The following is an 18,121-nucleotide window of genomic DNA, read 5'->3' on the forward strand; positions in this document are numbered from 1 at the left end:
CTCCCCAGTTCCTGCCTTGATCACTCTGTAGGATCACTGGTCTGTCTTCTCCACTGAACTTGGGGCTCCAGGAGGGCAGACATGAAGCTGCCTTTTTCAGTTGTATTTCCAACACCCAGCACAGAACCACTCAATAAATATGTGTTGGTAAAGGATCACAGTGATGCCCACATACACTGGTGCACATAGGAGGACATACATCAAGCCAAGACTCACACCCACAGACACCCAGAAACGTGACATACCCACAGTCATGCCCATACAGCCACAAATGAAAGAATCATGAAGTACCAAGTACTTGCCACATTCCAGGCACTATGCTAAGCATATTACACATGTCATCTCATTTAACATTCCCATCAATACTGTCAAGTGATAATCCTCACTGAGAGATACGTGCATTCTACTCAGTGAACTAACAAATATAAATAATATTATACAGTGCCTGGCACACAGAGTTCACTTAGGCAACTGACATTTGGTGGAGGAGGCATTTAATAAGTACACAAATATATAATGAAATTTCAGGCATCAATAAGTGCTGTGAAGAAAAGAAAAGGCAGGTGAGGGGACCAAGAGAGGCTTATTGCTAATTTACACAGGGATATCAGACCTCTGAGGCGGTGACAGCTGAAGGGAAAGAAGTAAGTCAAGAGAGCATTGCCAAGGCCACCTTACAATGCCACACATAGCCCCCTACACCAGCTCATACACTTGCTAATGTGCTCAGAAGAACCACCCTCAGAAGATTCAGAACTACTGCACACACATGCTCACACACATATACAGATGCACCAGGACCTGTACACAGATGCATACATACGCTCAAAAGAATGGCAATACCCAAGTCCAGCAACTTAGCCTGCCAACCCCTTACCAGCCCCACCCAAGTATCACCCACATCGCCCACCCCACTGGTTTTCCATACACGGTCTCACTACTAACACCTGGCTCTGTCCCTTCCTCCCAGAGACCCCTTAGAACAGGGCAGTAGACATGGGGACAAAGGTTGGAAGCTTCAATGCCTGCTGTGAAAAGGGAGGAAAAAGGAGCCAGGGAGTGAGTGTGTGTGTGTGTGTGTGTGTGTGTGTGTGTGTGTGTGGCGGGGAGCCAGCCTGGGAAGAGGGGGAATAGCTGGAGTACAGAGCAGGACAAGAGAGAAAGCTAAGAAGGGATGGCAGGGGGGTCAGCGGAGTTGCCAGCACAACAAACCCAAATGTGCTCAACCTGTCCTTCCCACCAGTGCATAGGCACCTGCCCCTTACCTGGAGCCCCCATGCTGGAGTGAACCATACTGCCCGCCCCACCAGGGCTGGGGGAACAACTGTGTCATCTCCCCGCCCTCTCTGGGGGCCAGCCCTCCTTGCCGGAAGTCACCCAGGGAGGAAACCACAGGGCTGGTCCGCCCCCTTCGGAAGGGAAAATACCCTGGCCCACAGACCTGCTCCAGCAGCCTAGCTGACCCCAAATCATGTGTGTGCGTGTTTGGGGGGTGGGAGTTAGTGGGATGGAAAGAAAGCAGGCTGGAAGAGTTGACTCCTGGGGCTGCAACCCAGGGAGATGCCTACAACAGTGACCTCAGCCCTCTCACTGACCCCCATGGGGAACAGGAGACATGGGTCTGGGAGAGAAGGTAGGCTGGTAGCAATAACAGCAATAACAAACCCTAGCTGGCAGTTTATTGGGGGCGGATCTTCCCAGTGCCTGGCCCTGCGCATCATACTTGACAGGAGTCTTCTGGAGCAGCGGGCATAGTTATTTGTCCCGTTTTACAGACGAAAAGACTGAGGATCAGAAAGGTGAAAAGCAGCTTTCTGAAGGGCCCAAGGTCAAAAAGCGATGAAGCCAAAAAACAGGACACTGGGGATGACCAAACCCTGCACCTGTGCATAGGTAAGCCATCCAGGGTCACTAATGGGAAGAAATAGTGCCTGTGGGGAGTGGCAGCACCGGCGGAGAGTCGGGTCTTAGTCCGGGCCGGTAAGAAGTCGGTCAGGAGGCAAATGCGGACGTCCAAGGCTGTGTGATGGGGGAGCCCGCTCAGTGCCCTGGAGCCTGAGGGCTGGCCCTGCGCGCTGCGGAGCCCGCAGCCTAGTGCCTACCTCCGTGACCGCCAGAGGGCGGCAGCGCCCCGCCAATGGGCTGGAGGGCGGGGCTGGCTGCGGAGGAAGAGCCCCTCCCTCCCCTCCCCTCGCTGTCTCCCCACCCTACCCCCGCCCCCGCGCGCACACCTGCGAGGGTCACACAAAGGCGCAGGACTCCCCGCGCACCGCGGAGCAGACAAAGGCGCGCCAAAGCCTCGGGCCTCTTCCTTATCTCGACGTACAGGGTCCGAGGATGCAGAATCGCAAGGCGCCTCCAAATACCTCTCCTGCGGCCCGGGACTCCCCGGGATACGCTGTGCCCCACGCTGTGGGGGCCCCCCAAACCACACGTCGGTAAACACACGTTTGGACTCACCCAGACCTACACATACACGAAAGTGTTTCTACACGTGGACCCTAGCGCTTCAAACACACACACAGACTCCTATGAACATATCTCTGTGCACATGGCCCCAGTCCTCCCTCCTGACCATGGTCACTCCCTTATACAGACACCTTCTTCTACTCCTCTATGTGGACCCTTGGGCACAAGGTCACATCTACACATATGACCAGTCCAGGTCTGGCTACGTGTATCTACATTCACACACATGCACACCCACAAGGGATGTGATAGACAAGCACAACTACATGGGTGCCCTCCCCATCTGCACATGGCCAGTCACCCGGATACACCTGGGCAGGCAGCTGGGCATGACAGCGATGACCACAGTTCTCCCATGTGCACAGGGAGGACAGTTTCTAGGCTCCTACACTCCACAACATTCCATACCGTCAAGGCCATTGAACAGAGGACACCCACAGACCACACAGCGTCTGGCTGCAGGGTTCTACACATGAAGGTCTTTCAGATAGCAGTCTGGTGGCAGTGGGCTACTGGAGCCTTGTCTTAGAGCTGCATTTGCCCAGTGAGCTCTGTTTTCACTTAGGATTTATGTTTGGGGGGGTTGGAAATGGGGGTCATATGACATTAATGGGGCAAAATACACTGAACACCCCTATGCTCCACCCTGAACATATTCAGCTTCATCAAAGTGAGAAGCACACTTTTACACATGACTCCAGGCCAGCCCCTTAAGTAGAGCAAGGAGAGGACCACCCACTTCTAGGGCAGTGCTCCCAGGTCTGAAGGGGAGTCCAGGAGCTGGGAAGGCCTCACTTGCTCCCTCAGGGGATGAAATCGCCACTCCTGTCCTGTTGGCTTTACTGTTATTGCCTCAGACCAGAGCTCAATCCCTGGGCCTGAATGAGGGGACCTGGGTGGGCCTGCCCAAGAGAAAACAGAGGGGCAGAATTTGGGACACAGTAGGTAGATAGGACTTGACAGCTGGGAATTGAGAGACCTAGGCAGGGGAAGATGGTGGCCTCCCTGACAGAGAAGGGGACTCAAGCCAAGCTGAACAAGGCAGGTAGGACACAGGCACTGGGGAGCAGTGGGGGCCACTCGAGGTGTAGGGAGCCTGCAGGGAGGCGGCACAGGGGAGGCCAGGCTGGGCTCAGGGCTGAGCGGTAATTAAAGGAGACGTAGGGGGCTCCCCAGGGCCAGCGGGGCTGGTAACTGACACGCGGGCCCCATTGCTCCGCTCATATTTCTCGCCGGATCGATACGTTTGACTCCCGACAAGACAATAATCGCTTGTACGCGGCTGGCGAGTCGATCAAATACATTATTAGAGCGAGGTCCCCCGGGGGCCCGCTGGAGAGTGGGGGGGCAGCAGCCAGCCCACCGGGGACAGCAGAGAGAGATTCTTCACCCCTTAGGGCCCCCCTGCCATGGCCTATTCCTCCCGGCCACCCCTGGGGACACTCTCTGTGGCTCAGTTCCCCAGTATCTCTCTGGACTCCTGTTATCTTTAGCAGTCTTTCTGCTCAGCCTTCAGCCTCATCCCTGCTCTATGTGGAGACCCAAAGGGCCTTTCCCCATAGATGCTGGCCTCATCTGTAGAGTTCTAGCATGTGGGAGTTCAGAGGGGCACCTCAGAACCCTTGCCTGGTGGGAGACAGGGAAACTGAGTCGCAGGCCATACTCTGAGTCCATGACTGGACTTGGAAGTGAACCTGGGCCCCATATTCATTAGCACCAATTTTTCTCTGCCTGGCCTCCCTTCTGCATCTAAGCACATTGGCCTTCAGCAGAGTCCAGGCCAGGGACAGCCTCCGAGGGATAGTGAGAGCTGGCTTAGAGACCTACATGGGCAGGAAAACAAGGATGGTAGGAATGGCAGACAAACCCACAAAGAGAAGTGTGGCCAACCCTGCTGCAGGCCAGGCAGTCCGTCAGGGGCCTCAGTGACCCTCAAACCATGCCCAGCCTCAGCTCTGGCCCACCGCAGGCAGTGCTTGCCCATCTCTTGCCCACTTTCCTATTTTCTGGGCTCAGAGCTACTTCCTATTGACATGCTACCTCACCCCCTGGATCTGAGGTTCCCTCAGGACTATTTCTTCAACAGCCCCAAGTCAAAGTCAAGTCCTATATGGATCGACCAGCATCCAGGGACTCAAAATATTTCTTTACCTTTTCCTCCTCACTATCGTCATCAACACTAGCAGTAGCAGCAGCATCACTGTCTATTCTGTGCTATTTGAACCAATAAATTATTCCTAAATCTTCACAACAGTCTGAAGAGGTAAGGTTTGTTATCATCCCCCATTTTGTTGGTGGGGTTCAGAGAGTAGAGTCATCTGACCTAAGTCACATTGCGTGTGAGTGGTAGAGTATGAATTCAAACCTGGGTCCATTCTCCCCACAGCTTGTTCTTTCTCTGCTCTGCCATGGACCTCCTTTTAGACTTTGGAAGCCTCCCCATCATCCAGTGGACAACAGGAATAGCCACTCTGTCCACTCAGGAACACTGGAATCCTCCACAGCCCCCCACCCAACTCTGACAGCTCTTAGAGCCAGTTTCTGGATGTTCAGCAAGGAACTAGACTCCTTCTGACCCCATCTGGTCCTGCCTCAAAGTAAGCCAACCCTTCTCCAGTTCCTTATTCCATACATTTCCTACATGTTTCTGGGTTCTGAGCCCTGTGCTGGGAGCAGAGGACCCAAAAATGAGCTAGACCTGACTGTACTCAAGGAGCTCATGGTGTGGGGGGAAGACATGCAGACAAAATATCTGCTAGTCCATCCCTCAGTCAGTATCTAGGAAATGCTACTGTGCCAGGACATGGCTAAACCCAGAGAATACAGGGATATGCTTTATCCCTCACCCCCCAGAGCTTACATTTTTGGAGAGGAGGATCAGTTTTTTTTTTAATCACCAAATAAATATATAATTCCAATTTGGGAAAAGTGCTTTCAAGAACAGGCGAAGGACCCAGGCACAGTGGCACATGCCTGTAATCCTAGCGACTTGGGAGGCTGAGACAGGAGGATCATGATTTCAAAGCCAGCCTCAGCAAGTTAGCGAGGCCCTAAGAAACTCAGTGAGACCATGTCTCTAGATAAAACATAAAACAGGGCTGAGGATGTGGCTCCATGGCTAAGCATCCCTGGGTTCGATCCTCAGTACCAAAAAAAAAAAAAAAAAAGAATAGATAAAGGAGCTTAAATGGATGGTGGCACATTGCAAAAATCTGTCCCAAGGAGGTAACATTTACTTTGTAATTCAGCACAGTATTCAGGATGCAAAAGATGTGGAGAAAAGCATTCCAGGCAGTGTGAACAGAAGAGGTGGTGGCCCTAAAGCAGCAAGCAACATGAAAATTCCAGGAACTGAAAATCAGCCTGTTCAGCAGGTACAGAGTGAATGAGGAAGAGGATATGGTGATGAGGTGAAGAGGTGCAGGGCCAGGCCACACAGGGCCAGGCCACACAGGGCCTTGCAGCCCCTGGCAAGAATTATGGAATTTGATTCAAGAACAGTGGGACACCATGAGAGAGTTTTAAGCAGGGAAATGACATGATTTTGTGAACATTTTAATGGGTGATTATGGCTGTGGTGGGGGGGTACACCAAAGAACCAGAGGGTGAGGGGGTCAGCCATGAGGAAGCTGATACAGTGTCCACATGAGGGATGAGGAGGACAGAACCAGGAAAGTGGCAGTGGGGGAGGAAAGAAGGAGGTGCCTCTGGAAGAAATTTTCTGTGCAGACAAAGCAGGATTTGGTAGCTAGATAAATCTGGGGTGTGGAAGAGAGGAAGGAGTCAAGAGTGAGCCCAGCTACTTGGAAGTAGTTCCTGCCATAGGAAGATGGGGGAGGAGGGAGAGCTTAAGCTCAGTTGAGAAAGATCAGGGCTCAGAGAGACAAGAACCTTAAGGATGGATTTGATGTTGTAGATGGAAGGCTGCTGAGAGGGAGGTTCTGAGTGAGGAAGAGCCACCAGGGACTGGTATGGAGACAGGCTGGTGGGGTGAATCTGGAGGCAGGATGACCAGTGCTGAGACTGGACACTGGTCCAGGCAGCCAAGGAAGACTGAAACATGAGGTGAAAGTGAGGATACAAACTCAATCTATAGTCACTAGGGACCAGGAGATCAAAGGGCAGGGGGATGCTAGGCTATCTCTGATGGACATTGGGAAGGGGAACAAATTTGGGGGAAGATCAGAAAGAAGCACCTTGGAATCAGTAAGGTCTATGGATCAGACAACCAGTGATGCTTAATAAACTACACTGACACAAGGCACTGGTCATACCCACTACTACCCGAGCTTCCCAAATCCACCAGAATGTACAGTCACCTCAAGTAAGAAGAGAAGTTCTGTGCTGTGGCTCAAAAAACATAAAAATCAGAAGACCAGGTTGCTATTTTACAACTGAACATCTGATAACTTAGGGACAGCCTCCCTGTACACTCTGGGCCTCAGTTTCCCAACTCTAAGAGGAAGGTAGGCTAAAGGGATACTGTTAAGACTTCTTTCAGCTCTAAAATTCTGTGGCTTGAAAGAAGCAAGAAAAGTAAGAAAGACTGATGATCAGCTCAAACAGAAAGAGAATGAATTGCAGGTCTACTCTATGGAAGACCTCACTGAGTTTATTTAGAATCCCTTGATTCCTCACTGCCACCTTAGAAGTAAGGACTCTTAATATCCCATTTTAAAGATGAGGAAATTGAGGCCCACAGTCACCTGAAGTCTTGCTGACCTCCAAGCCTGTGCTTAAATTGCTGTGTTGAGCTCATTGCTCTTACCCTGACTAACACACGTCTCTCTCAGATTGTAGGTCCCCCAAGAACACAGTCCTTCATCTCCATTGCCACATACTCACTGGTCTCCAAAGGAGCAGATTCCTAGAGTCTCCTCACTGTACCCATGGACACCCCCTGCTGCACCCAGACTTTCCATTGCACGTGTGCACACACATGCACATGCACACATGCATCCTGCTCTGCTCCAGCTCTGACTTCCCCTCTTCCAGCATCTCAGTGACCACTATTGTCTCCCCTGTGCAGGGAGCTGTCCAAAGGCTGAAATGAATCTCCTTCATCCAGACCCTTATTCTTGTCCACACAGGGCCTTCTGGGGACTCCTGGATGCCCCCAGGACAAATCAAATCCCCATACCATGGCCTCAAGAGCTCTGAAGGGCCTCTGTCCACACAAGCACCAAACTCCAGCTACACTGGAGGAACTGAGTTCATCCCCACCTTGGGGCCTTTGACCTGGTTGATGCTCTTGAATGCCACCCACTTCCTCCCAGTTTTCTCATCCTTTAGGATTCAGCTTGGAGCCGGGTGTGATGGCGCACATCTGTAATCCTAGTGGCTTGGGAGGCTGAGACAGGAGGATCACAAGTTCAAAGCCAGCCTCAGCAAAACTGAGGCTCTAAGCAAGGGCCCTGTCTCTAAATAAAAGACAAAATAGGGCTGGGGATGTGGCTCAGTGGTTGAGTGCCCCTGAGTTCAATCCCTGGTACCTTCCTCCCTACCAAATAAGATTCATCTCAGAGGTCACTTCCTTAGAGGGCACTATGTTCATCACATTCTACTATAATATTCATTTTTATTTTATTCATGGGCTTTGGAATTTAATTACTATCTAGCTGTTTTAGTATTTTGCCATCTAAAATGTAAGGTCTCTGAAAGCAGGTGTTCTTTTCTGTTTTCTTCACCATGGTATCCTAATGTTATCAGTGCTGGGCTTGAACCCTGTTATTGATGAATGAGCAAATCCCTCCAGGCTTCCATGGCCCACAAACTGAAGTCTATGGCTGGATCTCCAAGCCCAAATGGATATGCCCCCTGTCAACCTCTTCAGCCATTTGCCCTCTGAGTTCACCTTCAAGCTTTGCTCAGCAACAAGGATTACGATGCGTGCCGTGTCCCTCCTGCCTGCTTTATCTTCCACACAGATTCTACCCCCTGCTCAAATCTCCCCTCTCTGGAAGCCTTCCCTGACTCCACCAGAAACCCAATCAATAGGAAGGACCCCAGTCTTCCTACAGGACCAGGCAGCACCCCTGGGCCTTAGCACTATTCGTACTGTCTTGAGTTGCTTCCCAGTGAGGCTGTCCCCTGCAGCCTGTGATATTCTTAAGGATAGGACTGGGTTCGATTCATTATTGTTGAGTTGGGACCCAGCATATATCCAGGGCTCCAAAATGTATTGAATGAGGACATTTTCCCCATAGACTAAGTATAAGTATACATATACATGAATAGTATGACTAGTTTCAGGGTTAGACAGATTAAATGGATTCTCCCACTTATTTGCTTTATAACTAGGTCAAGGACTTCCCTCTCTGAGTTGCAGGTTCCTTATCTGTGAAATGGAGGCAGTAACACAGGATGACAAGAACTTCATTCATGTTAAGTATAAACTTGCCATCATGCCATAAGTACAAAAGAGTTCATTAAATCAAGGTCTGAGTGAAGGGAAGGGAGGGGATATGGGGGTGGAAAGGATAATAGAATGAATTGGACATTATGACCCTATGTGCATACATGATCACATGACCTGTGTGACTCTACATCATGTACAACCAGAAGAATGAGAAGTTAGACTCTGGGCTGGGGATGTGGCTCAAGCAGTAGCGCGCTCGCCTGGCATGCGTGCGGCCCGGGTTCGATCCTCAGCACCACATACCAACAAAGATGTTGTGTCCGCCGAGAACTAAAAAATAAATATTAAAAATTCTCTCTCTCTCTCTCTCCTCTCTCACTCTCTCTTAAAAAAAAAGAAGTTAGACTCCATTTATGTATGATGTGTCAAAATGCATTCTACTGTCATGTATAACTAATTAGAACAAATAAAAATTTTTAAAATCAAAGTCTCAGATTGATTAAATCAGGAACAATCTTGATGCCACCAATAGAACAGTGGTTAAATAAATTGGTAGTATGTTCATATTCAGGAATCTTATGTGGTCATGAGTGAGAATGATATATATCTATGGATGTGGACATGGAAAGTTCTCCAAGGCACTATTGAGAAAAAAAAAATCAAGTTGCAGAATGAAGTTTACACTTAGATATCATTTAGGTAAAACACTCTATGTTTTCTGTGGGTGCACAGGCATTGAGAGGAAAAGGTCTGAAAGATAATTAATTAACTAATGACTACTACCTTTGGTGAGGGGACCAAGACTGGGGAAGCATAGAGGATTCAAAGGAAATTTTAACCTTTTCTGTAAATGATTTTGGTTTTGGCCATGAGATCATATTCATTTTTAAATTAAAATTAGAATACCAGGTAGAAAAGCAAAGCAATGATTATCCTAAACGTTTATCAGGCTGGAGGATCATGGTTGCCTCCAGCAGGGAGTGAGGGTGCTTGGGAAGGGATACAGGAAAGGAACTTATGGATGCTGGGGTGCCTTTGACACCTCAACTCTAGTGGTGATGATAGAGATGTTCGCTGGGTCAGCATTCATTCAACTGTCCATTTTTGTCTTGTCCAGTCACCATAAGCTTCCTGAAGGCAGGGGCAAATTTGTACATGTGATAGCATCATCTGACTCCTCTTCCCTCTTTCATTCCACTGCTCAGAAACAAATTTAAATAAGTTGGTGTCCAGCGTTCCATAGGGCGCGCCCATAGCTGCAAACACTTGGCGGGACCAAGGCTGCTGTCCAGGGTACTAACAGCCAAGACCGGAAGGCCATGGGGGAGGCTGGCAAAGTAAGCCAGTTCTAAGACTTCTTACTGTAAGGGCCACTCTAGATTGTGCCCTGTGACTTGACACCACCCCTTCTGTACTCCCCCTGGCTCTCTCCCATCCTCTGCACACTTCCTTCATGCTGGCTGGATCTCGCTTTCTGCAACCCCAAGCCCAAGCTCTCCTCCTTGCCTCAAGACCTTGCTTTTGCTCTTCCCCTGCCTCGTGCAATCTTTCCCCAGTCATTCCCCTGCCTCCCCTCCCTTACTTCGAAGTTCCAGTTAAACATGACCTCCACAGAGAAGTCCTTTTGATCACTCTAACTCTTCTTCTCTCATCACTCCATTCTTTACCATATTGCATTTTCGTCTAACACTCTCCTTTAATTTTCAAGTTTCCATGTGTTATGTATTATGAACTTGCTAATTATCTTTCTTCCACAACCTGAATGCTTTTGCTTGGAGGATGGGGAGCATGTCTTTCCTGTTATTTTTTGGTGGGGAGGGTATCAGGGATTGAACTCAGGGGTACTCAATCACTGAGTCACATCCCCAGCCCTATTTTATATTTTGTTTAGAGGTAGGAACTCACTGAGTTGCTTAGCATCTCACCATTGCTGAGCCTGACTTTGAACTTGAAATCCTTCTGCCTCAACCTCCCGAGCTGCTGGGATTATAGGCATGTACCACCATGCCTGGCTGTCCTATTATATTTTGTCTTCCTTTTTAAAAGTACTTCAGGTGCTTTTATAATGGATTAATTATAAACCTTGGTCATGGTGTATTCCCATCACTGAGCTAGATAGAGCCCTTTTTCATTATTTATCTGTTTACTTAAGTGTTTTTTTTTAAAGAGAGAGAGGGGAGAGAGAGAGAGAGAGAGAGAATTTTTTTAATATTTATTTTTTAGTTCTCGGCGGACACAACATCTTTGTTGGTATGTGGTGCTGAGGATCGAACCCGGGCCGCACGCATGCTAGGCGAGCGCGCTACTGCTTGAGCCACATCCCCAGCCCCACTTAAGTGTTTTTTTTAAATATTTTTAGTTGTAGATGGACACAATACCTTTATTTGTTTATTTAGTTTTACATAGTGCTGGGGAACCAACCCAGGGCCTCACACATGCTAGGCAAGTGCTCTACCACTGAGCTACAACCCCAGCCCAACTTAAGTGTTTTTAATAAGGTGTTAACATGAATCCACCACTCAACATTCAAATTAGACCTGTGACAATAATCCCACTGAGTTGTGTCTATCCTGTGCCTGCAATGTAGTGGGTACTCAGTGTATATTTGCTGAAGAGAAAATGACCTCCATACCCTGCCAAAGGGGACTATTGGGAGTGTGCACCTGGGTGGAGGTAGAGAAGAAATCAAAGGCCCGCCTTCCACTAAGCTCCCCCACTCTCCAGTGGGGACATCGATGCTTAGCAAGTTAGGTCATTTACCTGGGGTTATGGGGATGGAACTATGACCAGCACCAGGCAGCTGGACAGCAAAGTCCATGTTGCCAACATGGTTTTCTTCCTCAAACTTACGCTTTGCCCACCTCTTCCCTTTGACTCAAATGGTGGACTTAAACCTGGGCTTTGCTGTCCAAGATATCCACATGTCTCCCTTCCCTGTCTTGCATAGCCTCCTGCCAATAAGAGCCAGTCACTAGGAGCTTGTCTATTGGTTGCCAGCCTTGAGTCACAAGGACTCTGGGATGCAGACCAAATGGTATTCCCCACTCCACTTTACAGGCTCTTGGCACCTTCTGCAAGCCCACACAGCAAGTCTAGGTGTGAGAGGAGCCTACACCTTTCAGATCTACTTGTTTCTGACACCACCTTACTCAGAGTTCACCTCCTTCATGGAATCTTCCAAGGGAATGCCTCTCACTCACTTCCAGGCTTGATCTCATTCTGATCACAAACTTCTGCTCAGTGCTGAGAACACCAGGAACTTTGCAGTTTATGTGGAGACCAACAAATAGATGCAATCTAGGCCCCTACCTCCCAGAGGTTCCTCCAGCCTCTAGAGAAAAAGTAATAGATGCCCTGGTGAGAGTAAAAGCTCAGGTATGTGCAAGCTCAGACCTTAACTCTGCTCTCAATGTCTTTGAGCCTCAATATCATCACCAATTCCAAAAGTGCCCTCTGATTCCTTCACTCCCCTACTTCAATCCAGGCCACCAATCTCTGCCCTGAATGACTTTAGCAACCTTCTCCCTAAGGATCTTCCTACTTCCATGCTTGACCCTGATGAGTCTTGTCTACTCTTAACACCTAGAGAGAGTATGCTCAGTACCCAACAAGCACCTGGCTCATGGAGAGTACTCAACAGAATGCTGAATGCATTTGTTCCACGGGGGCACCTGAGGCTTCTGAACCTTAATTTCCACTTCCTTAAACCAAGATAATAATTCATCTATTACAAGGAATAATGAGGATCCAAGCAGAGAATGAATATTCATAATGCTTTAGAAAAAGTGCTCCAAAAATATAAAAGCTTAAAAGAGCCAGAACTAGGGGATGAGCACTATTTCAGAGAGGAGCAAGGAGGAGGGGCATGGCCTTTTATCAGGTAATCTTATTGTATTTTATATTTCCTGCTTCACTAATTCCTATGAGGTGGTGGTTATGACCCAGAGGGAGAAACAGGATCAGAGAGAAAAATCCAACTACCATGGTGTCACAGTGAATCCATGGCAGAGTCAGGATTTGAACCCCTCACACCAGAGCATTCACATTTTCTAAGCACCTCCTTAGCTGGGGGCTCTCAAAAAACATTTCTGGGTTGAATCAATGAAAGTCAGCCAGAACCACTGGGTCTAAATGGCAGTCCTGACTCTGGCACTAACCACTTGGTCACCATGAGCAAGCCACTTGCCTTCTCTCAGCCTCAGTGGCCCCATCTTAAAAGCAGGATTAATGACAATGCCTGCACCTAGCGTGTCAGAGTCAGCAAGACTACCCAGGTCACAAAAAGCCGTCCATGAGCAGCTATTAGGATTGTTACTCTTCTACTTGAGGGAACAGTGTGAGCAAAAAATGATGAAAGGCCAGTGGAGAGAGGAACACTCAGAGAGGGCCATGCAACAGAGGGGACATCTAGAGCCAGATGAGAAAGGACTCCCAAATCTGCACCTAGCTGCCAAGGCAGGAAGTGGGAAGTATTGATGAGTCCTGAACTTCAAGGAATAGCTCCTGACCAAGTGTATGATCCTCAGGAAGCCACAGAGGTAGTGAGGTCATTTCTGCAGAAGCATCCCCTATCTCCTGCCCATCAAATCATCTTCTGACCCAGAGCCCTCCCTTCATTCCAGGTTTCTCAACCCCACTAGAATCCCACACTCCTAAGCCATTCCTGCCAATCTTGTCGCCCAGCCCTGGTCCTCTAGCTCATGCCCTGGCCTTCCCCACCAACCAGCCTGAAGGAAGGCTCTCTTTTCTTAGGAAGGCTTTTTACCAGCTGGAAAGCTGTTATCTGAGGGTAGTTCAAACACTTACAACTAGCTGAGGTATAAGCAAGCATGTGACATGTAGCCAGGCATGAGTGTCTACACACAACCTTTTTAACCTAAAGGGCTTCATCCCTCGAGTCAGTGGGACCTATGTGACACAGAGCTTCTTACTCCCTTCATAACCAGGGATCTGTAGACCAAGACAGCAAGACATGGACACTGACTTAGTGGAAAGATCTGTGGATGTGCAGTGGAGTGACCGGTTGGGTCACTGAGTCTTGGGTGAAGATGGCAGCTTAGAAAGGAGATCTAGGGTCACCTCAGAATTCTTTTCCTGTCAAGTGACCCCCATCTGTTGGCCTCTCAATTCACCCCAGAGATTCTGAATCCCTTGCTCTTTCCTCTGCTCTGTCCCTGCTCTTTCTGAGGCCACCCTTCTCTCTGTCTCTCCACCCCCTGGCCTATCCTACGGCATAAGCTCTTCACTCCATCATTTGCTCCAGACATATCCCTTGAACCCTGTCCATGTGACAGATACTGAACTAGGGATCAGTTCAGTGTCAGTCATATCAACAGACCCCTGTCACATACAAAACTCTTAACCCAGAAATCTGATAATGGAGGTGGGGCCTGGGATCTTGAATCTATCTTTCACACTACTCCTTAAAGCATGACCCCAGTCATGTCACTCCTAAGCCCAGACTGAGCAGAAAAACCTTGGCATACCAGAGCTTGCTTTCTCTCTTCTTTCTTTCTTTCTTTCTTTTGTGTGTGTGTGTGTGTGTGTGTGTGTGTGTGAGAGAGAGAGAGAGAGAGAGAGAGAGAGAGAGAGAGAGAGACTGAGGATTGAACCCAAGGGTGCTTAACTGCTGAACTCTTTTTTAATTATGTTTTTAGTTGTCAATGGAACTTTATTTTATTTATTTATATGTGGTGCTAAGGATTGAACCCAGGGCCTCACACATGCTAGGTAAGTGCTCTGTCACTGAGCCGCAACCCCAGCCCAACCACTGAGCTTTTTTTATTTTTTATTTTGAGACAGAGTCCCACTAAGATGCTGAAGGCTACCTCTAACTTGCAATCCTCCTGCCTCAGCTTCCCATGGGACTGGGATCATAGGTGTGCACCATCATGCCCAGCAGCCCTTCCTATTTCTACAGATTCATCTTCCCAAGCCACCAAGAGATAGTGACAGCCCAGTCCTGCATAGTTGAGATATCATCATGGGGGCCCCTAGTATGACAATGGGATGACCACATTCACCAGAGTGGGGAATCCTGCTAGAGAAGCCCCAGTCCTTTTGCAGCAACTAAAAGAACCCTGGGCTTTCAAGGCACAGGAGATGCCACAAACACCATCTGAACTGCTTATTTTTCAGGGGAAAACCAGGCTCAGGACAAGCAAGTGACTTGAGCAAAGCCACACAGGAAGCGCGAGGCAGACAGAGGGCCCAGCCCTCAGGACTCCAGCTCCACGTCTGCAGGTGTAGACGAGCTCTCACTCCAGCAGTCACTGATACTATGAGTGAGAGAGAGCAGAGGGGCAGAGACCCTTTCTCTCTGCTCCCGTTGATGTTTCAGGGGCTCCGTTTATTTTTACAGTAGTGGGAGGGGGGCTGAACCAGGAGAGATGTAGGAAGAGACTAGAGATGGAGGGGGGCAAGGGTAGAGGGAAAGAGAAGAGAAAACAGAGCAGAGAAAAGAGGAGTGAAGGGAGGGAATAACCCGGGCCTTGAAAGGAAGAACAGAGAAGTATGTGGAGGTTTTTAAATCCCTGGAGGGAGAGGCAGCAATAAAGGAAAGAATCAGAGTCAAACAGAGAGATGGAAACATACAGAGAAAGTGAGGAAGAGACAGAGAAAGCAGAAAGAGAGAAAGAGAAAAGAAGGGAAGGGAGAAAAGCAAGCTGTGGTGGGGCCACTGGGCCTTCTGCAAATTACTTCCCCAACACCCTCTTCTCGGCCCCTCACACCAGCAGTCCTCCGGGTGTGTGGTGTGTCCCTCCCTGGTCCTGGGCAGAGATGAGGCTGATCTATAGAGAGGTGTCCAACTGCTGCCCCTGTCTTTCTGCCTTCACTCAGCTGCCTCCCAGAAAAAGAGGCAGCCTTCAGAATAGAAGGGGTACAGGGGGTCCCAAGGGCTGCAACAGGGCCAAGGCTGGGTCTGCCTCCCCCTCACCGTGGTGTGCTGGGGACACCCCATCTGTTCTTGTTGGTGGCCCCTGTTGGCTGCGGCTGCAGGGCAAGCTACTGCTCCCCTGATTTTAGCCAACACCTCCCTCAACCTGTGGCCATCTCCTGCTGCCCACTCCAACACCCTCCTGTTCTTCCTCCTCCTGCCCATCCCTGTGCCCCACAAGACCATTCATCCAGAGCCCACCTTTCTGCTCCCCTATGGGCCTGGGGTTAGGGAGGGGAACACAGCAGCCTAGGTGGGGGTGGAGAGCTGGTGGGTTATTGAGGATGTGCAGGGACTGCAGCTGACATGGATGAGGAGGAAGAGGAGGGGGTCTTGGTGATGGACGATGCTGATTCTTTGGTGGGGCGATGGCAGGCCAGGGGGTGGAGGAGGGCTGGGGGAGGGGTGGTGAGGAAGCAGGTTGGGGGGAAGCAGGACCAGGCTCACATTTGGCATTCAGGGCAGCTGACAATAAAAATGCTTTATTGCCAAGAAACTGGATCGATCGGGGCTGGAGGGGGCCGGCAGGGGGGACGCGGAGGGCTCAGCGCAGAGGCCGGCGGCCCGGCCTCCGCAGCGACCAGGGCCCGAGCCGCCCTCCCCCCTGCGCCCCCCTCCCCGCCTCCTGCCCTTTCTCTCTCCTGCAGCCACCGCTTAGTTCTTATTATATTTTTTCTTATATATTTTTTCCCCCAGCTTCTCCTGCTCCTGTTTTTTTTCTCCTTTCTTTTAATTTTTTAAAAAACTCACTGCACTCCCAGTGCTGCAGGCCAGGTGGGGGTGGGGTGGGGGCGTCTGTCCAAGCCAGGCCCTACCCACAGGGCTTCCAGTGCTGCTGGTTCCAGGATGAGCCCCACTTTGCCTCCATACCCCCAAGTTTGATCAGGTTCCCCCACACAGCCTGGCCCCTTCCATGGCTAATTTCTCCTGTAACCCCTCCTAAGAGCCTCCCTTCACCCAGGGAGCACCCCCACACCCGTAGTGGGCGCAGAACCCTGGCCAGACCTTCCTCCCCTCCCCCCTACCTGGCCCCCTGCTCACTCCCTGAGCCATTTGGCTGATGGTCAGAACTGTCCGTCAAGGGGGCTCTGAGCCCCTGGGGACCCAGATGGGAGGAGGGAGGGGGAGAGGTCGGGGGGTCAGGCCACGTCCCCTCAGCTCGGCTCTTTCCCCTCCCCCTTCCTAACAAAGGGAGCAGCGGCCTGATGCTGGGGTGGGGGGTGCCTGGTACTCAGGGAAGCAGGAGAGGAACTGTAGATGGCCATGGGCAGGAGGCGGGGTGGGGGCTGCTGGCCCCTCCTCGGCCTGCCCCCTCGGGTCAAGGCTAAGGTGATTCCTCAACCTCTCCAGGCTGGGCTTGGAGGGGAGGAGGATCTGGGCAGACAAAGAACTGGAGCCCCGGGGAGTTGGGGGCTGGGGGAAACACCTGGGACCCAAGCAGTTCTGACTGAGGGAGGGGCTGAGACCAGGCACCCTCCTGGCCCTGGTCTCACCCTCCTGATGGCCTTGTCTCCCATCTGCAGCAATCTCTATGAATCCCAGAGCCATGACAGAACCTTCCAGCTGGAGCAGGGTTGCATGCGGGAAGGAGGGAAACTGAGGCCCAGCAAGGGGAGACAGAGCAACGGATAGGATCCAGGATGGAGGCACAGCCCCAGGGTTCTCGGTGCTGTCCTTGTTTCCCCTACCACCCCTTCCTACCCAGGGAGACCTATTCCTTCCCTGCCCTTCCCCTCCCAGGTCAGGGATGACTTAGATGGATAGGGCAGGTGGTAGAAGTTTCTGTGGAGAAAAGAGAGGCTGAGTCTCTTCCAGCTTAGGCCAGCAGGGAGGGAAAAGAACCAGAAGAAATCCTCAGTGTGATCTGGGCTGGCACTGGCCTGGCACAGTTATGGTGAGAAGCAGATGCAAGGAACAAAACCATGCAGACAGGAGCCCCTGAGTGCAAGGAAGAGGGCCTTCAGAGAGGTCTCTTTTTGCTCATGCTCACATAGCAAAGGAAGAGGATCTACAGTCCTGTCTACCCCCAAATCAACAGGACACTGTCTTGGGGCCTCACACCTGCCCTTCCTGACTATGGAAGGCAAAGGGGTACTAAGGTGGTAAACAGCTCTGAACAGGGGTAAAGAGCTGCCAGAGAGACAGAAAGAGATGAGCAGATCTTCTCTCCTACCAAGGCTGAGATGACTCTCAGAGAGAGGGCCGCAGCCAAGGGGAGGAGGGAGATGGCAGGGCAGACCTCTTTTGGGGAAGTGGGCCAGGCTCAAACATGCCCCCACAGCCTGTCCAGGAGGCCCCAGATGGGCCAAGGACTATAGGGGTCCCGGCTGCCCTCCCCCAAACCTCCCCTCCCTTCT

General features: G+C 50.5%; 1 protein-coding gene across 4 annotated transcripts in view; it reads right to left on the reverse strand.

Annotated features, from left to right (window-relative positions):
• Nucleotides 1-1,294, reverse strand: part of POU2F2 (POU class 2 homeobox 2) — a 38,026-nt gene extending 36,732 nt beyond the window's left edge. For all 4 annotated transcript variants that reach the window (XM_081275681.1, XM_081275683.1, XM_081275682.1 and 1 more), the window contains exon 1: nt 1,266-1,294. In XM_081275681.1, coding sequence (XP_081131807.1) covers nt 1,266-1,293 — 28 coding nt within the window. In that variant the 5' untranslated portion in view covers nt 1,294. The remainder of the gene's footprint in view (nt 1-1,265) is intronic.
• Nucleotides 1,295-18,121: the final 16,827 nt, after the last annotated feature.

The sequence above is a fragment of the Spermophilus citellus genome, assembly GCF_964194105.1.
Source record: "Spermophilus citellus genome assembly, chromosome: 18".
In the NCBI taxonomy this organism is placed as follows: Eukaryota; Metazoa; Chordata; class Mammalia; order Rodentia; family Sciuridae; genus Spermophilus; species Spermophilus citellus.